Below are 24,070 nucleotides of genomic sequence, written 5' to 3'. Positions count from 1 at the left end.
CACCAATGAAGTAACAAATTAAACATACAGTAAGTAACACAATTTTAGAAAATCAATTTTATAAGATGAAACACATGCCACTGATCAAACTTAAATCAAATATTAAAAATGTTAAATTATCAAAAAAAAAAAAATTATCAAGTTACCATGAAATCGAAATCGACTACACTGTGGAACAAATTATTTTATAATTTTATTAGTAAACTTTTGTTTTTAATGCATCTTTAAGTTTGACATACTCAATACAAAAATCACATATATTTTTGTGTATCACTAAGTGCTCATGAATATATGTGTGTGTGTGTGTGTGTGTGTGTGTGTGTGTGTGTGTGTGTGTGTGTGTGTGTGTGTGTGTTTTCATGATATATGTTGACAACATACACAAGCTAATCTGTTATTACTCATACTTAAAAATGACATGGTACTGTACATGCATTTAACATAAACATGAAAAGTGAGTCATTCAACATTTCAGAAGTTTACGTTGGATGATTTATGTCTTTTATGACTAGTTCCCAACATGCAAAATAAAATAAATAAATAAACATGCAAAATTAGTACAAAACTTGTACCTGTACTAAACCAATGTTTCATAATTAATTATATAATTAAAAAAAAAATTACCCGACCCATATTTACCAAAATATTGACGATGTATGAAAAAAAAATACAATAATATTAAGCAACACAAAATTACAGTAGAACTCCTAAAAAAATAACTGAAACAATTTTTGTAACATGATATTTTTTCATTTTGCAGTTCTATTTCATGCTGACGTTAATTCAAGATTTTTTACACATTAATATAAATAAATATAAATAAATATAACAAATTTAAATATAAAACTAATTTATTAACTACAAAGAAGTTTTTAACAATCTCTTCTTACTCTGACCTTTGATATTATTTACTTTTCCACAGCTTTTTGTATTTTTCCATTTTGTAAGTTGTTTTTCAGCTTCCTTTGGCAGTCTGAGACCCTGGGGCCCAATCCAAAATCCAGCCCTGGTAAAAGGCTTTATTTGATTGATCTACTGATAAACCAGTCATGGAAAGACTGAATTACACAGCTAACAAAGGCCTAACTAACAAGCAATCTGGTTTTCTAATCAATAGCTTAATTTATCTACAGCAGTTTCAAAAAATCTTTAAGGAAATGTGAATATGTAGTGGAGCCATCTGTCTATTCTGCCAACAAATTGTATTGCCTTGGTTGTGGGGCAGCACATGAAAGCCTAGTTGATTAATAGCAATAAAACGCATTGTAACATTTTCATTTCAGTAGTATTATTTTAGATATAAGTTTAGATGTAAGCCATGAACAGTGTATATAAAAAGCAGACAAGAATCCTGAAGGCAGCAATGCATTAAGCATGTGATACTATTTATATCCAAGATGTGAGAGTGACCTAGTAACTCACGTCTTATGCAACGTGTGTGTGTGTGTGTGTGTGTGTGTGTGTGTGTGTGTGTGTGTGTGTGTGTGTGTGTGTGTGTGTGTGTGTGTGTGTGTGTGTTTGCGTGCGCGTGTGTATAAATAAGATTCTGCGCATGTGTTAGGACTCAACATAAATATGAATTATTTTCATATTCTAAATGCATGTACCTCAAGAGTCCAGACAGGAGTTAATTTTATTTTAATGTTTTTAAAAGAAAAAAAAAGTAATAGTAATAATATGTCTTAATTTTACACAATTAAAAATTATTTCTGTGATGGCAAAGCAGATTTTTTTTTAGCTGCCATTAATCCAGTCTTTTTCCCCCGTTTTTTTTTTTTTTTTTTTTTTTTTTTTTTGATGATGATGATGATGATGATGATGATGATTTTTTTTTTATGATGTTGTGTTTATTTTTAAATATTATTTCTTTGCAACAATGTGAAAGTCTAACATTGTAAAATTGCTAATTTTTATTTTATACATCCTTGCTGAATAAAAGTATTAATTTATTTAAAAAAAAAATAAAAAAAAAATACTGAGAGGATCTACTGCAGAGTAGATTGGTGAGCAAGTGAGTATTCATTCTCAGGTAAACTATCCCTTTAAGTGTGTGAATGATGCAGTGTCCTCTTGTGTTCTGCAGATTTTAAACATTAACACTACAGTGTATGTCGCACTCAAGCAAAGTTTGAAATAATTGGTGTAAGCACAAATAAACTGCCCAAAAGTGCATTTTCAGAATTCAGCAACGGAAACAGAAAGAATGTCTATCTAAGCCGTTTCAGGACTGCATTCCTACAGATAAAGCAATACATCATGATGTAAACCTCACAGGGAGAGTTGAAAAAAAAAAAAAAAAACTTAATTAGCCTTCTGCAACACAACTGAGTGACATTTTTAATAAGAGAATTCGCAACAAACAGATTCAAGTGTTGTAGCACTTCCAAAGTGCACACGTTCACGTATGCTTTCCGAAGCGAATTTTTGAGTGAGTCAGCACTGGTGAAATTGCTGTAGCTATTCGAATTTACCTCATGATTGCTTTTAAGTTTCCAGATATTTAAATGGAGACAGAAACACATTTTCTTTTCTCATCCTCCCCTGAGACAACATGCAACAAAAAGAAAGGGCATGACAAATTTACAACTGATAATAGATGATTGTGGCTTCCCAACATTTAATAGGCTCTTTATGCAAGGTGAAGAAGGATTATAATGAATTTTTGAGAAGAATAGCTGGGTGTTTCATGAACACTTTTGGTCCTATGCACTGTTAACCCTTCATGTAAATTGCAGGGTAAATAGCAGTAAAAAAAAGCCTGTTAAGGTCTAACAGTACGGACACAATCTTTAACATAATAAGATTGAATGATTGATGTTTGGAGATTTTGTAGTTGATGGTTTGAGTTAAACAATAAAATACTGCAAAATAAACAATGAAGGCATAGTAACAAAAATGTGTTATATATGTGAATATGCGTTATGTATAAAATATATATACACACACAAACATACACACACACACACATATATGAGAAATCAGCTACACTATGATCCGTATATGATGCTGAAGAATTTAAAATGATCATCATTCTGTTGAGATTGATTTCAGCTGAATTTACTGTTAAAAAAGGAAAAAAGAAAAAAAGGAAGTCAGGCAGGCATCAAGAAATCTTGGTCTCTTGTGCCTGCAGTCATGTTTCTTCTATTGCTTGACTGTAAAGCAATTTAGATTCAAATAACTACGCATACAGTAGTGTCAAAGGAGCACTGTCATTTCCATTGTCATTATCCCAGTGGTCTTTAATATCATAGCTGTCATTCTAATTCATTAAAGCATCTAACGGCGTTCGGACAGCCTGCAGCTCTCACTAAAGTACCTTACTTTAATGAGATGACTGCAAAGATGTCTTGCATCCAACCCGAGGTTGGATAGAGGGTGAAACTTAAAAGTAACTAGGAAATGTGTCTTAATTACCTTTTTATTCTCTACATGCACTTGAAAAAGGTGTCAAATTTTTGACCATTTTACCAGAGAAAGCACTTGTATCAGTGTAGGACCCTTGGGTCTATGGGATTAGCAGGACTTTACTTGTACAAACATGACTCCATTAGCTAATCACATGATACATTTGCTCCTTAAATCTCTAACACAAAAGATGACTAATGCATATTTATTGTAAAGCACATATGCATGTTGGTGATGATACCTAGACCAAAAATGACAATTACGAGGCCATTTTTACATGGTGGTGCCATAATTACATAATCTTGACTGTTCAGAAATATTCATCTGGAGACAAACAAAAGATATAATTCTGTGATAATTTAAAGCAGAATTTTGTACGTTGTGGGAAAGTTAAAATGAAGACAGAACTATTTTTAGTTTGTAGATTGGTTAACCTAGTTAGCTGTCGCAACAACAGCAATATATATAATTCAGTGGAAATAGGAGGTAATAAATAAAAAGCAAGAAATGATAATAATAAAAAGTTAAGTAATGGAAAAAAAAGGAATTTCTTAAAGGTGTTTGTCATGATGGATGGAATGATGTACAGTATTTCATGTGGTAACGCTTTATTTTAAGCTGTCGTTACAATGTAATTATTCATTTTTAAGTACTGAGTAATATTAAATTACTACATGTACTTAGTATATGGTTAGGGTTCGGATTAGGGTTTGTCTTATAATAGTAAGTACATGTAACATGTGTAACAAGGACACCGTAAAATAAAGTTTTACCTTTTATGTTTTAGTCAATAAAAGCGAAAGGTTGGTTCACCCCCACTGGAATTTACTCTCCAGAACATTCAGCACAACAACAATGGACAGACCATCGAATGACATGTAACATAAGGAGAAGAATAGTTCTAAAAGACAACAATGCTTGTTTACTGTGTCTAGAACAGGTGTAGTCCATGTATTTGGGGATTTTACTCTGACTACTGGGTTTTGTACATGTCCATATACCATATGGATTTTTGGGGACTATTCCAAAATGAAAACAAACACAACCAGCATGTGTGAAAAAAGTAGTTAGCTTTTTCAGTCCTTCATTTCTACATGTACTGTACAACAGCGATCCAGAGCCTTGTCCGTGGTCCTGAACCCACTCTTCCCCAGCTGAGCGAATATGATGCTGTCCATGGTCCTGAAATTACTTTTCAGTCATAGGCTCCAGCAAAGGTACATCTGATTGGGCCTTTCTTTCAAAGAAGACAAACATTGACCACCCAGCAGAATATATTAAGTAGATCTGTGATTATTTGAATTTGTGTTCAATTGTGACATGCTGCACTAGTAAGGTTTTAAAATTCTCATTAGGATTCCATATACCCAAGACCACTGCCAAATACACATTTGAATCCACTCCACATCACACCCAGTAAACATATGATGGGGGGTGTTACTGATATGGCTTGTAATGCCTCATTAAACTAATCTTGTAAAGCACAGCTGAACTACTGCAGATAGTGCTGACGGCCGTCTATCTCTGCCCTTCACATCAATGTGCTTCACGTTTCAGCGGGGACCATCAAGGAGCGAACCAGGGGTTGAGGATGCCCACATCACCACTGGGGCCCTCCTGTCCAGGAGATTCAACAGAGAAGCTCCTTTAAATGTGCCATCAAAACACCACTGCTCTGAATCACTGCTAGCACGGTTGCCTAGCAACTAGACAGCAGATGCCTGCATCCTTCATCTTCTGAGTAAAAATACAAGGAAAAGAAATCACACCTCTTACGTGTTTGTGCAGTATGCACGATCATTTTTAATCATTTCGTTTAATCGTTAACCTTGATCTGAAATTTCAAACTGCATGTTGGCGGCACTGATTTCGATTGGTTATTTCTCCATCATTATTTGCATATATAAGCCATTTCTGAGTTTGTGTTTTGGAGAGTGTGTCGGGCTGAAGAATGTGGAAAAGTGGAAGAAATGCATGAAAATGCGCCGGGATACTCTCGCAGCATTTTAATAGGTTGCAGCTCGCGAGCAGACAAGTACAGACATCATTCCTCCGCCAGACAAGCGCGTGGACTGACTGCCTTTCCTCTTTAGTTCGCTTTCGCTTTTATTTTTTTCAACAATCACCTGCATTTTTATACAGCACATTCAGAAAAGGACAATGTCCTTTTCCCTTCTTTTGAAATCCAAACGTGCGCGTCGGAGATTTTTGATCCGGTCTTGATTATTTTCTCGGTTCCTGGAGGTGTTATTGCAATTGAAGTGTGTCATCATTTGCTCTGAACAAGAGCAGGAACATGCTCGGGGATTCAATCGAGAGATAAGGGGGCTTTTCCAATAGGCTAGACAAATCTTGGACATTTGCAAGCGTTTAATTGTGATTCATACATATATCGCGCGTTTTTGTCCTGCGTCTGCTTCATATAAGGTTGTACTATGGACTACAAGCTCTGACGTCTGCATCAGATATTTTCTGCTGCATTTCTTTAAATGTGCATCTTTTCTCCCCTGTGACTTTGAGAGGAACTTCTCGACCATCAGCAATAGGGGATGCAGATTTCATTTTTTTTTTTTTTACCCCACCTCCAACCTTTATAGCTGAGGGGGGGAATAAATAAAAATATCACACACTGTGGAGCACCCCCTCTTTGAAGGAGCATCACTGGAGCCATGGCTTGTCCACCGCTTTGGACCTGGAAACTGCGACGACAGGTGTAGAAGAAGACTGATACTCTTCCATTTTTCCACCTTTTTTTCATCATCATCATATGTTTTTATTTTTTTATCCATGGTTTGGTTGAAGAAGACTTTCCAGCATTTTTTCCAGAAGTCTTGTCGAAGCTGAGAGATGTCTGATCTTCTGGTGTTGATCGAGGGGGTCTCTGACCTGCACGGATTTCCATAGCTGAAGAATAACAGCTGGGACCTGTTAAATATTTTTTTTCTTTTTTCTTTCCCCCCATCCCCCCTCCCCCCTTTTTATTTTTATTTTAGTTTTTTTTTTCTTCCTCCTTTTCCTGTTTCTTTTTTTCTTTTTCTTTTTCTTTTTTTCCCGCGGGCCATCACAAACGTGTGCATTGGTGCTTTGATCTTAGTCAAATTATTTGGCCTTTTTTTCCCCATCCCCTTCTGTTGGATTCTTTTTTTCTACTTCTTTTTTCTTTTCTTTTCTTTCTTTTTTTTAAAAAAAAAAATCTGTTTGGAGCACGGGCGGTTGGATTACTGAAATTGAATTAACGGATTTGTGGAAATGTTGGGTCCTCAAGAAGACAAATTATGTGGAATTGTTTCTGCTCTGGCGGCCTTGTCCTTTGTCTGCTTTGCACAAAGGTAAGAAAATTAAAAATACTGCCAATTATAATTGTTGGATTAAACAAATGAGCCTACATATCGTTCAAATTCAAACAGATACCCAGATGATTCACTGATAGAGAATCATGACTGTATAATGTTTAATAACATATTGACATTTTACCAGAATTAACAGTCGAATTTGTGTGTGTGTGTGTGTGTGTGTGTGTGTGTGTGTGTGTGTGTGTGTACCCGAGAGAGTGAGAGAGAGAGAGAAAGAAATCATATGTGTAAGAAACATCCTCACATCGATTCTATAGCGCATAGGCCTATTATTGAAAACTAAACATATATTTTTCTTTATAATCCGTGACAATATTATTTTGTGAGTTACACATTAACCCCCTTTAAAAATCCCCGCTCAGTTAAACAGTTAATTAGCAATCAATTTACATAGGTACAGTATACGAATATATATATATTAAAATCTTTCTAACCATCATCCACTTGGCCTTGCGATTTATCAGTGACAACTCAGTATTCCGACATCAATCAAAATCAGGTCATAACAGAGCTGTGTTTTGAATCTCATATAAGCAATATGTTGAAGCAAGACTAACGATTTATTTATTTATTTATTTATTTATTTATTTATTTATTTATTTGAACGTTTTCCAACATCTGTAACCAATATGTTGTTGATGCAACGGTCCACTGAGTGAAATACAAATATACAAATGATCAATGTTTTTCTTCTGATGCACCCCCACCCATGCCACCAAGTCGCTGGCGTTAGAAGAGATCCATCATCACTCAGCCAATAAGAATAAAAACGACGACGCCTATCAGTCAATAATGGTTAATGACATGTGTTCACTGGTGGTCATTGAGATGCGACGTGGCTTTAAAGCCTTTGAGGCCGAATGCACGTTTCTATTCTCCATGTCATACTGTGTTTGTGGAACACCTGTAAGACAAATGACAAGCCTGATTATACTTTCAAAATTTCTGCCTTTACTCATCACACTTCGTTTATTAATGAATTGTCATCTGGTAAAATTTAAATCAACAGTGGTGGCCTAAAACCCTTCAATTCTGACGATTTACTACATTCCTTTCAGTTCACTGTGTATGGCTGATTAATGCATTTTTAATCACGAATGGCTGTCATGTGCAAACTATGTGCAAAACACTAAAATGTGCCCCTAAAAAGAGAGTTTTAAACCTTTAAAGACCAAGCAGGATTCCCCATGCTCTTTCATGTTCAGCCAAACACCTCCAACACCCTCCAACACCTCCCCCCCCCCCCCCCCCCCCCCCCCCCCCCCCCAAAAAAAAAATACCCTTAATACATTATTAAACATGTCTACAATTTCATCTCATCTATACACTATACACTTTATCCTAAAAAAAAAAAAAAAAAAAAACTGAGTATGTTATCATGCAACAACTACCCATCTGTTCACAGACCCTCAGGGGTCCCCAAGTTGAAAACCCTGACTGAAAACTGCAAGTTTGAACCAGATAAACCCAGTCATACCAGTTGTCAAAGTTACATGTTGAATTGACCACCCACTGTTGACTGCTGACAATGTGATGTTTTTGATTTTTAGCAAAATGTCAGGTGTTTATGTGTGTTGTTTAAAATGTTTAGGTGTTACTTTTTGAGATTCAATGGAGATTTCAGTAGCATGCTCCGAGAGAAAAATAAATAAATAAATAATTCAATCCCATAGATTTATGTTAATGATTATGTGGTGGTTATATTGATAGAGATAAGCCTCTTCGGATTGGCAGCATTCAAGAAAACTAAATCTTGAATAAATACAAAATGCAGTGCAATAAAATAAAATAAAGGATTTCATCAAATCACATGAATGAACAAATTATCTATGTAATGTATATTTTGCTTTATCTGAATTTCAACAAAAAGTGCTCTCAATTCTCTCTCCTGCAGCACCTCCACCGGAAGTAGCGGAATATCTTTGGCCAAGACGACAGTGGACAAATTGCTGAAGGGGTATGACATCCGCCTTCGGCCAGACTTCGGAGGTACACGTGATTCTTTTTTAGAAATCTTAAATCCTCACCAGTTACTGATGAAGCATTCACTTATCTGGAGCATACGATATTATTGACTGATGCAGTATGTACATAGTCATGCAATGTCTCCTTGTGTAGGAAAGCTTTCAAAACTTTGTGCTTTAAAAACTACAGTATATATATACATCAGTCTTAGTATATATATATATATATATATATATGTATATATATATATATATACAAACTGAGACTGGTTTACTACTCATGGTCTCATGTCAAGACTTAATGTTAAAGTGACAGTATGAAGGCAGACATTTTCTAGAAACTGCTGTAACATCTAATGGTTTAATGGCATCAATCTCAAGGTTAGGCAGTACTGAAAGAAAATATGGGACTGTTTGAGATGGAAAGGCACTTTGTGCTCTTGCATCCTGTATGCCACAAATCCCCACCGCCCCCTGCAAAAAAAAGTTGTGTTGGTACAATTTTCACAAAGGCTGAGCACACAGTTTTAGGTTGCTGTTCATGGTCCATATTTCTGCACACGTTTACATTGTTGAAGGACAACAAGATGCTTTCTGAACCACAAAGTCGTGGAAAATTTTGTTTCCCAACACTCACAGGTCAGCATGTCTGGCTATTCATCACAAGTCTTGTGTTTATCCGCTGATATCGCAAAGGGACTATAGATTTGATACACACTGTACTTTTCAATTCAGTCCTTCAGCAAATTGCTTTGTATTTCAACAAAGAAGCAAGTCTCTTTATTTTTGTGTATTTGTTTGTTTCTGTATATTTATCTATCTATTTATCTATCATCTACAGTATATATCTATCTATGTATCTATCTATCTATCTATCTATCTATCTATCTATCTATCTATCTATCTATCTATCTATCTATCTATCTATCTATCTATCTATCTATCTATCTATCTATCTATCTATCTATCTATCTATAATGTATGTATATTCTCTCACAATGCATTCATATACTGTACCATAGAGCCTTTTTTTGGTAGAAATGATAACTTTGATATAGAATTCCGTGCTGCATTGTTGTCTGATTTGCAATATTTTAGGACACATTGAGCAATTTGAGATCATAAACACGTTCTATGTTCTCTTCAACAAAGCTGGGTAGATTACTTATAAATTGTAGTCTGTTACTCATTCCAAATTACATGACAAAAAATTGTAGTTAGTAACAATCCATTACTTTACACATTTTAGGCAATATAATTGGACTACTATTAGATTTCTTAGATTACTATTAGATTACTATTAGATATTGACCTAACTTGTTTATCTCATTGATTTAAATAGGATAATCTTGTACTAATTAAATACAAACAGGAAATATGTGACCCTGGACCACAAAAGCAGTCATAAGTAGCACAGGTATATTTATAGCAATAGCCAAAAATACATTGCATGGATTTTTCTTTTATGCCAAAAATCATTAGGATATTAAGTAAAGATCATGTTGCATGAAGATATTTTGTAAATTTCCTACCATAAATATATCAAAACATCAGTAATATGCATTGCTAAGAACTTCATTTGGACAAATTTAAAAGCGATTTTCTCAATATTTAGATTTTTTTGCAGCCTCAGATTCCAGATTTTCAAATAGTTGTATCTCAGCCAAATATTGTCATATCCTAACATACCATACATCAATGCAAAGCTTGTGTATTCAGATGATAAATCTTGATTTCAAACAATTGACCCTTATGGTTTTGTGGTCCAGAGTCACATTGCATTTGAAGTGCATTAAACGTTGCATAACGTCAAGGTTTCCTAAACTGGGGTTTGTGAAGGAACTGCAAGCGATTCATGAGTTTAATTCAAAATTAATTAAATATCATCACTCAAATGAAAACACTCTCTAAAAAGATGAAATGTCTTTTTTGAAATGTCAACTATTTTTGATAGTTTATTGCTATTTTGTCAATAATATGTAATCATGTAATCTATAAAATATAAGATATAAAATAATATAAAGTATTTTAAAATGTAATCTAATTACAAGTACTTAATTTTTAATCCAGAATACATGTAATCAGTTACTACCCATCTCTGCTCTTCAACACCATTTTTACAACACACAAAGCATTTTCAATCATTTCGTCAGCAGTGATGGCCCCTCCACGGAGCACTGATGTGAGGTCAGTTATCCTGCAGCGCTGCACGCTTGTATTGGGAGCAGCATCGGCTCTGATGGAGGCTAGAGAACTGTAGTCTATCAGATCCTGATAATTCCATCATCAGAGCCCAAGACTCCTGACACAACTGCTGACCAACTTCAGCTTTGGAGTGCCGTGCATTTTAATTGGACACAGACCGCAGCTACGCTAGCCAGCGAGAGAGAGAGAGGGAGAGAGAGAGGGCACATAGGATAGAGATGGAGAGAAAGAAAGAGGCCAGTTAGGTGGTCGAGAAACCAGGCCATCCTAAAAGAGCTTCATTTCTTTGGCCGGCTAGAGGGATAGCCGCGGGGTTTGGTCGTGGTGTATTTGTGTGTGTGAAGTCGCACCACACCACGCATAAATACACAGCCTGCTTACGAATGCGATCATACATGGATTCACACAAACATACAAAGAGTTGTTCAACTTAAGTGAGCTGTGTTACAGCGCAAAAAAAAAGAAAAAAAAAGAATGCTGTTTACGAAACATCTGCTATTCAGTTGAACAAACTTCAAAATAAGATGAAATAGCATTGCACCATGCATTTTTTTATATTAAGGCATTGCCATTCTTTTTTTAGTTCAAATTCCTTGATAGAAATTGTACTGTTCTGTATTAATTATTAATGTACTGATTATTATAATTATTACGTATAGTTTGGATATTTAGTTAATTTTCTTCTATGTGCCTCAAACACAATCAGTGTCCATATTATGCTCATTTACATAATTCATAATTTGAATTTTGCAGTCAACTAGAAGGCATTTACATGATTTAAAGATTTAAAACACATTATTTTTCTTTTACTATACATTGCTGCAGCACCTCTTTCACTCTCTGCTTGAAACGCTCAGTTTTAATGTCTCTTTAAAACTCCTCCTTTCTGAAAAAGCCTTTTCAACTCTGGAAGCTTCATAAGCAATATTATATTTATGGAGATATTGTGTCGGTTTTGGAAGTCAATGCATTAAAAAAAAGAAAAGACATTTAACTCCCATTGGCGTGGGCTTAACATGCACAAACAGCTATATCACACAATAAAGCATTACAGGTATTATAATAATTTCTACAAAATACCATTCTAGTGCATTTTAAGCATGATTTTCAATATTAGGTGTGCTATAACATGACTATAACATGTATAACATGACTATATCATGTGTATGGCAGTTCCAGTCTTCCCCTTGTAGCCATTCTCACCCTGTTCATGTTCATTGTTTCAGCAGCAGTAGATGATGAGTCATTTTATTCAGCCTTGCTTTACACTCCAAGTCGCTGCCTTTCATGTTTGCATTGTAGTTATTGGCTTTGGCTCCAGCTCTCAATAAATAGCTCATGGATGTGGTGTACAGTCTCAAATTGCATTTTGTGTTTGAGCGCAATATGACTTTCAAAGCATTGATGCAACCGCAGAAAGTGGAGACCATTTCTGATGCTGTTTATGGTGAAATATGCCAATCTACTTGTAATCATCATCATAATCATTGCTCATGAGGTATTTGGACAACATTCTCCCATTTAATATTTCAGAGACATTTCAAGGATTCAGTACGATGAATGGTTTGATTGCCACTGGATTTGAGCTTTGTTCAAAAACCAAAAGTCAGTTCAACAGTAGCATATTGCTAATGTAATGTTTGCTAAACAAAGGCCTTAAAATAAATAAATAACCAAATGGGGAAATAAAAAAAAACTTTTTATGGTCTTTTTGTTACTGAATAAAAAAATAAAAAGTATATATATTATTATTATTATTATTATTATTATTATTATTATATCTATTTAAATTAAATTTATGCATTTAGGCAGACGCTTTTTATCCAAAGCGACTTACAGTGCATTCAGGCTATCAATTTTTACCTATCATGTGTTCACGGGGAATCGAACCCCCAACCTTGCGCTTCGTAACGCAATGCTCTACCACTTGAGCTACAGGAGCACAATTTAATTTAATTTAATTTAATTTAATTTAATTTAATTTAATTTAATTTAATTTAATTTAATTTAATTTAATTTAATTTAATTTAATTTAATTTAATATCTATTTATATTTTTTAATTTTTTATTTGTCTTTTTTTTGTCTTTTTCCACGAAGGATAAATACAGTACTGCTTTAGTATATTACATAAAGATAATTAAAATCATTAAAATCATTGGATGCTGAGTTATTGGGACCTAACCCTGGCCATATTGTACCTGCTGATCAGTTTAGGTGTCCTCCAAGATCTTCGCCGTCAATGTGTCGGCCCATCCAATCAACATGTAAACACCACATCCAATTTCAATTTTAGGGCAATTAAATACCTGTGAGGAACTTCATTAATCATATTTCCTTCATTTACTGATATGCAATGGGAAAAGGGAACGGAAATCAGGTTGGCTGCATCAAAAACTAAATCCACTGTTACTCTCTACTGTACCTGATACCTCAAGGTGTTTTTTTTTTGTTTTTTTTTTTTTTCATTATTAGGTAATCTGTATACAATCAGCTGGCTATTATTGTGAAATAAAATTTCTTTAGGGTGATACAAAACCTGCTGCAAATGCTGATAACCATGCCTGGGTTTATTTTGCGATCGTGGCCACTGCACATGATCACTTATGTATAATCTTGTAAACGGTGTGAATATTCCTCTGGAATAAAATGACAATGGAAACTGATCATTTTGCTTCATTCAAATGAAACAGAATTCCCCATTGTCTAGAAGAAGAAGACAGTGGATTAATTACAGCCCGTGCTGGCCTTATTTACAACCTCAATAATCAGGGCAGCCTCTGAAGGTCTCTGAAGACTTTGAATTTATGAGATTGCGGTTTCTCATTTCAAGTCATCCTCTCTAACAAAAGATACCTTCATGTTCTCAGGTCTGGTTCAGTCTGGCTATGTCGCCAGGGCCTGTTTATGTGCTGCTCATAAAAAACATGCTGAAAGTTTAATCAACAGAATGGAACATGAATACAGTTGCCTAGATACGCAACATGTCACACCCGAGGTCATAAATCAACTACATGTTTGTTTGTTTTTTCTCTTGCAACTGAAACTGTTCATTCATTTTAATAATGATAATTGTTATTTTTAATATCCATACTAGGGAAATAAAATTACTCAAAACTGATCTTCCTCACATATCTAAAATATTATCATATTATGAATGTTATTAAAACATGATTAACTACATTTGAGAGAGTTTAAGATAACTGAACTTGGCTGTATACAGTAGCTGTTTTCAATACAATGCAACAAAAAAACAGCATATAGTTTTTGAGCTGCAGTACTATTGGTAAAATATAGTAATTAGTATAGGTGATTAATAATTACTGCAAGTGATAAGTTAGGTCACTACCTTTATTTAGTTACTCCCCAATACTAAAAGCCATCCATTCCATGCAAGGACTACTAGAGCCTACAGTAAATAATAATAATAACAATAAGCCTTTGCTGACTGAGTGATGAAGTTTTTAAGGCATTTATGGTATTTACAGTATGTACATTTATAATGTATAAAAGCAATCATACATACACAAATTTATTTGTTAAAAATGAAACAATTATATTCACTCTCACATACCATGATCCTAGTTCACTCTCATCGTTACATATGTGTGAAGATCAACACAGCATTTACCTGTGTGTGTTTACATTACGTAAGCAGTTCATTCTTCCCGGCACCCCTCCAGACATGCATCCACCCACACACAGGGCATTCTGACAGAACAGGCTCCTGTCTGTTTGTCTGTATCAGAGCATGGTTTGGCTGAGATTCCTGTTACACTTTTTTTACTCACTTTTATGGCCACTATTAATGCCAACAGCATTGTTACCGATGCAACACAAATACTGCAAGAACCCCTTATGAATTTTGTATACTTTTGAAAGTGTACTTATTACACAAAATAATACAGAAATAATAAGCTTTAAAATAATATATTTAAGTGCAAAATTAATGTAATGATTTGGGGGCACTTGCAGTAATTGCATGTTGATTGCAAATATATTATTTATTATTTATATATTTAATATAAATGTATTTACATTAAATGCAATTAGTATGCGTTTTTACCCAATTAAGGACCTTAAGTATATCTGGTCCCACTTTATATTAGGGGGCCTTTACTATTATGTATTTACATTTAAATTAATCATTTGATGCAATGCACTTATTGTGTACATGCATGTTTTAAATTTTTACTTATATTTAAAAAAAAATAAAAAATTCTGTAATTAATTTCTGTAATTAAATTTATAATTACACTGTTGACTCTTTCTTTACACCTTAACCCACCACCCTACCCATACAGCCAAACCTGTCACTAACTTTACCCGTATCCCACCTCAATAGCAGCAAAAGTGTTTTGCAACACAGTATGAACACAAGAAGTACATAGTAGTAAAGGCCACCTAATATAAAGTGGAATCATATCTTTATATGTAATTTCAGAATTAAATTGTACTGTTGAATGTAGTGACAAGCATTTATGATAAACTAAAATATACTGTAAAGTCATTTCTATTAATTTTTTATGTCATGTATTTAAATATATTTATAATTCCTCATTTTTAATGAGAAAGTAGCAATTTAGTACATTTTAAATATATTGTTCTTTAATATAATGTACAATTAAAATGAACATCAAGTGCTTTAGATGTGCTTCAGCATTATGGTCAAGACTTCAAAATAAGTGTACTTTAAAATGTTATAAAAATATGCTTTAAAACACAACAGTAAAACTTTAATGTAAATAATATGTCTTTAAAAGTGTACTTAGGTGTCTTAATTTCATTAAAACTTGGATTTGAAATTTCCAAACCTTGAAAGGATGCCAAAGCAGTCCAGATGACTTATGGACCATGTTCTAAGTCTTCAAAAGTCATATTATATCTATAGACCAAAACTGAAGTTATGTCATGACAGTCCATCCACTGTAGCTCTTAAATTTCAGCTGTTTTAGTGTTTATTCAGATATGGTGTGCCAATTTTAATATGTGGATATAAAATATAAACCCCACATCAGATTACTGTTACACACACTCTGTCAGTCTCCCTGGTGCTTCAGTTTCATATGAAAAAGAGGGGTGCCCTGTTCCCTGAAGAGTAAGGTCTGTAGTCTAAGAGAAAGACCACTGAAATGAAAATATGAACTGAAGGCCGCTAATTACATTATCTTTGAGGAGCTCACCATTTTGCCCAAGATGTAAGTGGACCCCATGGACTGCAGGAAATCTAATAAAAAGCAGTGGCCTGTAAATTGTAGCAGTAAGTGTTTTTCCTGTGCTGGGTTATCGTCGTCTCCTTCAACTCTAGTACTATAGGCAATGCTTTAAAAGCTTTGTTACATCAACACTTTGTAAATTAGCTCAGAATTTGAGGAAATGCCATGAAAATATGTCAGATGTGCTATAACTATGTAATAAACATGTTATCTACAGTGGATGCGCTTTCACTTTTATATATATATATATATAACATTTATAAAGCATTTATAGCTGCTCAGTATCATAATACAGAGAAGAAGAAAAAAAAAACATTTAATTCAACTCAAAAGCCATTTTCTCCTAAACAAAATTGAATCATAAGCATTTCAAACAGAAAGGATGAAAATCATGAAAATAGATTAGATTAATGGTGCATCTTCTGTTAAAGTGGTCATCTTCTATTGATGCAAAAATATAGGATTTCTAACTCAAGTGCTACAGTATATGGCACCACATCTCACAAGTACATTTACATCACAGTACCGATATATAATCCAAATGGTTGCCAAGTCCTAGACAAATAGCAGTGCAGAGTAGCCAGAGGGCAGACCATCTCGTTAACAATGTGATTTACTATCCCCGGCATTAGACAACAGTGTATGTGTGTGTGAGTTTGATGATATGTAGTCACTCTGATGGAACGAACAAGCTGACACTTCTCCTTCAAGCTTAATGCATTGCTGTGCATTACATGCGACTGTCACAGGCAAGGTGCTGTGGATAAATCTTAACTTGGGAGCATGTATATGTCTGTATGCTGTCTAAACACAGGCCAGAATGTTACTGTGATGTACAATTTTCTGAGGCTCTCAGAGGCTTGTGTCAGAAAACGACATAAAGCTGGGCTGTAGAATGATGTCAGCTGTGATTTTACCAAGTTGGACTTACTAAGCAATACAATATGTTCTCTACTTTTTCTACTGAATATCACTCCACAGCCTAACAAACACATCTGACAAAATGGAGGATGTAGTGCTAGTCAAATGTAATTTATTCTGGGGATAGGGCATTGGAAATATGTCACAGCATATTCACTGGGCTCCTATAAAATACCAGGAAAAGGGACAAACATGTGTCTGCTGTGTTTGAACTCCCCCAGTGTCAGGAATAGGGGAGCTATCGTGCTGTTGTTTTGCACACAGGGTGAAAAAGAGAGAACTTGGCTACCAACCGTCTCCTACCCTTCCAGTTTGAGCCCCTCACTCTGGAGACAGCACTTTACAGTAAATCTAGCTGTCATCGCCTCTAAAATGAGTTTTATGGTCTCAGATCCCGCCGTTAACAAAGCTTGTAATGGTGGCGACACATCCATAAAGCTGTGAACATGGACCCTTTTCCCTCAAGAATGAGGCTACTCTAGGCCTTTGGTTTTTGCTATGTATCTTGAAATTAAACCAGGTTGGAGTTACCGCATAGACGCATTGCTGTTCTCTGCAGATGAATTACATTTTTAGTGGTGTTTGCTTAGGCAATAATAATTGTTTTTAGTTTAGTATGGTTTAGTGTAGGTGGACACTTAATTTCCGAATTGCTGCAATACATTTGTAGATTCACGTTTGTCTTTTTTGGATGAAACTGAACATGCTTTTAGTGCTACTCACTGGATATTTGTCGCAGAGAAATGTCATTTTTCAGAAATGTTTTTCAGATGAACCTGGGTTGCATTTCTTTTGTGCGTGAAACACAAAATAAGATATTTTGAGACATGTTCTTCAATCTTCTCCTTTTGTCTTCCACAGAAGAAAGTCAGTAATTGAAATGATGTGAAAATTCTTTTATCATTTACTCACTGTCACAATCATTTTGCAATGAACTATCCCTTTAACATATCTATCCACCTAAGGCATCCTGCTCTACTTAGAGAAAAAAAAAAGTGTATATTTTTTAAATATTCTTTAAAAATATTATTTTTAGTATCTTTTTTGTCTGAGAGCATGTGAATGATAACTCAAACCATGCGATTTGTTAGATATCAGACTTATTTTTGCCTCCCAGACAATAAAACTTGCAAAACTGTTCCACAGACATAAACTGAAAGAGACAACCAAGCAACATTTAAGTACCAGAATTGTGGGTGAGTTTTATTTTTGATTCAGTAAGCAATCACCTACTGTAGCAGCCGCTTGACAGTGACATAGAACAGAGAAACAAGTTGAAATGCTCTGTTATGTTGTACATTACATCATGTTGCTGCAGTGGGTTTGCTCCCACCTAAGGTTTAGGTTGTCATGGACACCAGCGCGTTCTCTAAATAGTTTGCACTAACTGCTAACACACCGCCATCTTGCAGACACTAGCCTCCATGAGGTCAGACTAAATGACTAGTGGTTGGCAACTAGCTATTAAAGTCTGGCAGTAATTATTTTACACTTCTGTGGTAAATGTGTCATCCTTTATAGTTATAGAAAAACTACTTCTTATAGGATCAGCACATTGCAGTGGTCAATCGCCTGATAAATACAGTCACGAGATAAATAATTTTTTTGGAAACGTTGATTGGCATGTGCTATAGATGTGTTCGACCATAGTGTTGCTCATACAGGAGATGGAATCTGAACTGTGCCATGTCTTGTAAAAAGAAAGTAAACGTTATTGATACAATTTATAGGGTGAATGCCAGACATTTTCACTTGACACCCTCATCAATACCCCATCTGCTGGCTGGAATAGGTTATAAACCCCGCCCTCTCCATGTAAATGAATGGGGCGCAAACCAAACCAAAAAAGTCTAATTACACTTCAAATGAATTTTCTGAAAGATGATTTCCATCAATTTAGGTAGTTCTTATCACACTGATCTATGTTTAAGTGTTTGTTTTTCTAATACATTTGCTTTTAATTCATTATATTATGCTATAAAAATGGGGTGTGGTGTCATGATTGTGAGTTTGTGATTGGCTCTGCAGGAGTTTGGCTAGGACTTTGAACCTGCAGCTCCAGCTCAAGATCACCACTGTGCAGACTCAGGCTCTGAATGAATCATTAGTGAGCAGACTCAGACTCCAAATGAATCACCACTGTGCAGACTCAAGATTCAAATGAATCATTAGTGAGCAGACTCAGGCTCCAAACAATGACTACTGCTCAGACTCGGGCTCTAAATGATTCACTACTGCTAAACTTAGGCTACAAAACAATTGCTACTGCTCAGAGTCTGATTCTAAATGATTCACTACTGCTCAGACTCTGACTCTAAATGATTCACCACTGCTCAAACTTGGGCTCCAAATGAATCGCTACTGCTCAGACACGGGCTCCAAATGAATCACTACTGCTCAGACTCGGGCTCCAAATAAATCACTACTGCTTAGACTCGTTCTCTAAATGAATCACTACTGCTCAGACTCGGGCTCCCAAATGATTACTACCACTCAGACTCGGGCTCCAAAACAATTGCTACCACTCAAACTTGGGCTCCAAATGAATCACTACTGCTCAGACTCGTGTTCTAAATGATTCACTACTGCTCAGACTCAAGCTCCAATTGAATCACTTCTGCGCAGACCTGAGCTCCATATGACGTCATGCTATAGTGGGACGTGATAACAGCGGCTATAGTGGGACGTGTTGGCTACACTTTTCTAAGGAAGTGGAGACATGTCTTATTTAGCCCATTAAAAGAGATACTAGTGATAAAATGCATAGACCCCCCAAACAGTTAAGTTATGGGCCTGATAAACCCTCATGACTCAAAGTGTTCTGCTACCACGCTGTGCCTCACAGGGGACACACTCCCATATCCAAGGACAACTGCACACCGCAAAATCTCCCCTAATTGCTGACATCTCTCCCAGCTGGCATAAAGTCTCTTAATTAATAATGAATACACCTACAATGCTCCAGCTAGTTTCCCTATTAATTAACTTGACTCCTGCAAGCAGCCACACAGCTTCTCTCCCATGTGCCGACGTTTAAAAGAAAAGGAGCCTTTTTGGCGTGTGTGGGCTGAACACGCATCAACGCTGGATGCAAAAGTAGCGCGCATTCAGCACAAAAGTACAGCATTGTCAGAGCGGGGCGATAAATGGACAAGCACTGCACAAATGATCCCGATGAGCAGAGAATGCCTTCTGATTTATGGGGAGAGAGCCGGTCGAACAGAAAATGCTTGAGGAGGCTGTTCCTTTCGCATCCTCTCAAGCTGCAGTCCTCTTTTACTAGAGGAACGTGCTTTGTATGTGCGTGTTTGGCAGTTATGCTTGGAAGGAGAATGAAGAGGCCTATTAGCAGGCACGTAACCATAGAAAGCACACTTCATTGTTCACCTACAAACCGCATGTTTTTGCAGCTATGACGAAACAGACTGCAGGTGAGGGCACAACACAATAACGTACATCCCCACGGGGCCCTCTTCGCACCCCCGGTGATGGATGGGGAAGACTAGTCCTTGGGAGTCAGGAGGGATCTGTCAAGGACAGGATATGGCCCTGTGATCGTCTCAGATAAATACACAGTGAAAGACATGTCATTTATCGCAGGTCCTGAGACAGATGCGACTGGCTCAATGGCCAGGAAGCATGTTTGAAAACCCATTTCATTATTATACCTCAAAAGAGCCGTTGGGAACCATTGACCTTCCGGATTACGTTAGAACAACTGACTCGCTGTCGGACACTCAGAATGCTAAATGCTCATTTGCCCTTCTTTTAAGATTATCACTATTTTATATTTATATCCAATGGTCCTGAAGTTATGGAATTATAAATGTAAGCAGTGATGAAGGCTACTTTTTGCTCACCATTAGCTTAGTTCTTAAACCATAACCTCAAAACCATCCTGCCAATGAACAGTTACTACACTACTATAATGACTGCATTATTCACACAGCTTATGTACAGTGTGTTGTTTGAAATATATCGGAAAAGCAAAGCATAGTCCTGGAAGTCTACTGCAGGTTGACGCAGTTTGGCTAGGTGTTTCTTCTTCTTGCTGATGTGTATTTCTGCAAATGTGCAGAGCCATATGGCTGCTTGCTGAGTTTCGTAAAACTTGCAGAACTGTACACATTTATCTCTTTGTTCTGGCCTCTGAGTTTGCAGAGCGCTTTAATTCATCAAAGACTGTCAGTGTCACAAAGTTGTTTTGTTTGCAACAGATACACAAATTACCTCTCCAAATGTCTATTAATGCTGAAGTACTGTTAAGTAAAGAAAATAATTTAAACTATGTTGACTATACAATTAAAAAAATAATAATAACAAAGTGTCACAGCCATGACTAAACATCAGCCAAAATATATAAAGTGATGACCACCATTTCTATGAATAGAGTACAAAACAGGGACTGGAAAAAAATTATGGTTAAGCTAAAATAATTTTTAGCTGTTTTATTTCCTACTTAGTTTTTTGCTCGTTCTTACAAAAATACTAAAAACTCATGTTTTGTGTGATTTTGTTCTACCAATAGACTCTAAATTAAATGGTTATTATCAGCCTGCTGTATAGTTAGTGTTCTTTTTAGTGTAGGTGATTCTTATGACTACTTAAGCATAATAAATGCATTGTTAGTTGTGACTCACCACAGCCCAGAGACTTTTAAATGTGTTAATAGCTATAAATGTCAGGTAGAGGAACATATAAGTATTCTCCTTTCACCCTGGTACATGCGAATGCTTCATGTTAATGTTAAACATGTGCCTGAAACATCTATTAATATATGTATCCAATCCTCAGTGTTCCATCTCTGATGATGTATGTTCCTCATCTGACAAAAGGACACGATGCCAACGTTTGGCCATTCATGAGAGGGAAAAATGAAGCAGATTGAATACAATGTATGAAAAGCACAGTGTCTCTCAATGCAATGTAAGAGTGACAATGCCGCCTTGTTGCTATGGAACCCCTCTGTTGCTAAGCAATGAGTTGATGATTAGAATATTGAATCGGGTGGAAGAGTGGTATTTTCTCCACCACTCTATTTCTCCATGTATGGTGCTGTGCGTGACTGCGTTCGTTGATGAAAGGCATGTGGGCTTGTGCTTACTCTAATTCACATGCAATTGCAAACATTTACCTATGAAATGCTTAGAAATGTATTAATATCAAAATGAAATGCACACAAAAGATCAATTTCCCTGCATTTGTTTTATTACTCTTGATAGTAATGAAATGAAATGCACACAAAAGATCAATATATACACACACACACACACACACACACACACACACACACACTTCAGTCCTAAAGCACTGATATCTTTGCTTCAGAATGAAACAGAATGCTACACAGCAAACACAGAAAGATGCAATAGCCCTGCAGGACGCTTTAGCATCAGTAGAGGGTGCTGTAGGGCACCTCACATAGTTCTACGTATGGTAAGGGACTCCTGACCCATAGGTATGTGTTTGTTTAGCACAAACTGAGACATATTTATATTATGCTCCGTTATGCTGTGAGAGCTCATCAACTTCTGAACTAATTGGGGCGATACATTCTTGGCAGTCCGCTGTTATGCCGAAGACTTGCGGCTATACATCACCCAGATCGACTGCTGTGAGCTTCCTTCACCCCCCACCAGTAAGCACTTTCAACTCTCTCCTAAGGAAAGAGGTTCAACACAAACGCTAGGCATTACCGTCATCATTACATGCAGGAGAGATACATTGCTGTGTCAGTGAAAACCTGCTTAGGGAAAAAGCAGCGACCCACGAGAATTCAGCCCGGGACGCAGGATCCTTGGCACTTGTGTTCCGTCAGAACTGCTATTTTTGCTGTTTCTACCTAGTTTTCTCATTTTTTTGCTGTTTTTTGTACTTGGTTTTTTTGTTTTTTTGTTGTGTGGTTGAATGGATGGATTTGGGTGAGAAAAGTGGTCTTCTGAATGGGGATTTGTTGTATAGAGGTGGTATTTTGATTACATATTGTCATTTAAATATGTATACAGGTGATGGTGACATCTGTTAGTGCAGTTGGAGAGGGACAAATTGGTGGAAACGCACTGAATTCCTGAGGTGGTGCTGGTGGTGGGGTTTAGAAAGGGGGATATACAGGTGCCACGGAGCATTAACCAAATACATTCATATGTCAGGGTACTCAAAAGAAGCAATGCCGCAAATATTCCTGTTGAATATTTGACAGCTTCAAGAAATGATTGGCCATTTTGTGTTCTCTGTGTTTTTTTTAGACAAAGCTTTGCATCATGCATTTTCATTTAAATTATATGCAGTCGAAATGAATGGCCTTGTTTCTTTTTATTATCAAATCAGAGGAAATATTCCCGGATCAGTGCAAGTTAGGATCAGTTGACAGAATGTGTGGCATAATGTTGATTATAACAAACTGGTCTCTTGTCTCTCTTTATCCTTAAAAAAGCAGAAATATGGGTTATAGTGAAGCACTTTCAAAGGCCAATTTGTAAACAATTTTCAAAATAGTCTCTATTTTAGTAGTATAGCCGCTTGATATAAACAGTATGCATATTAACACAATTTTAGTGTGAAAGAAAAAAAAAACATACTAATATTTTCTGTCAAAACCATTGTTGCAGCTTTGTTGTCTTGAGAATGCAAAGCCTTAAACACCTTTATAGCTCAAATAACAAACTAGATTTGATTTTTTTTTTTTTTTTTTTTTTTTTTTTGCTTTTTGCATTTTTATGCCCTCTTTGTTATATTTGCCTTTGCTTACTCAACCTGATAATCTGCTTATGACTAGTTTGTAGTAAACTGAATTTGGTTGTTATTGTTAGGAGCATTTTTGAAAAATTGTAACATATTTACCGTAAATCATTTTAACAAGAAATTCTGATTATTTATTGTTTGTTTGTTTGTTTGTTTTTCATTTATTCATTCATTCACCAAAAAGAATATACTGTATATTTTATGCTAGATATACAGCATTCCGAAATGAGAGCATTTACTTTTTACAATTTGTGAATATTTAGT

General features: G+C 35.7%; 1 protein-coding gene across 1 annotated transcript in view; it reads left to right on the top strand.

Moving 5' to 3' along the window:
- Window positions 1–5,137: 5,137 nt before the first annotated feature.
- LOC109107631 (gamma-aminobutyric acid receptor subunit beta-4-like) overlaps window positions 5,138–24,070 on the top strand; it is a 47,542-nt gene continuing 28,609 nt past the window's right edge. The window contains exons 1-2 of the mRNA XM_042747621.1: window positions 5,138–6,737; window positions 8,656–8,750. Of these exons, the coding sequence (XP_042603555.1) occupies window positions 6,658–6,737; window positions 8,656–8,750 (175 nt within the window). The 5' untranslated portion in view covers window positions 5,138–6,657. The remainder of the gene's footprint in view (window positions 6,738–8,655; window positions 8,751–24,070) is intronic.

The sequence above is a fragment of the Cyprinus carpio genome, chromosome B21 (assembly GCF_018340385.1).
Source record: "Cyprinus carpio isolate SPL01 chromosome B21, ASM1834038v1, whole genome shotgun sequence".
Lineage (NCBI taxonomy): Eukaryota > Metazoa > Chordata > Actinopteri > Cypriniformes > Cyprinidae > Cyprinus > Cyprinus carpio.
The sequence above is the reverse complement of the archived record's forward strand: the minus strand, read 5'-3'. Positions and strand labels throughout refer to the sequence as shown.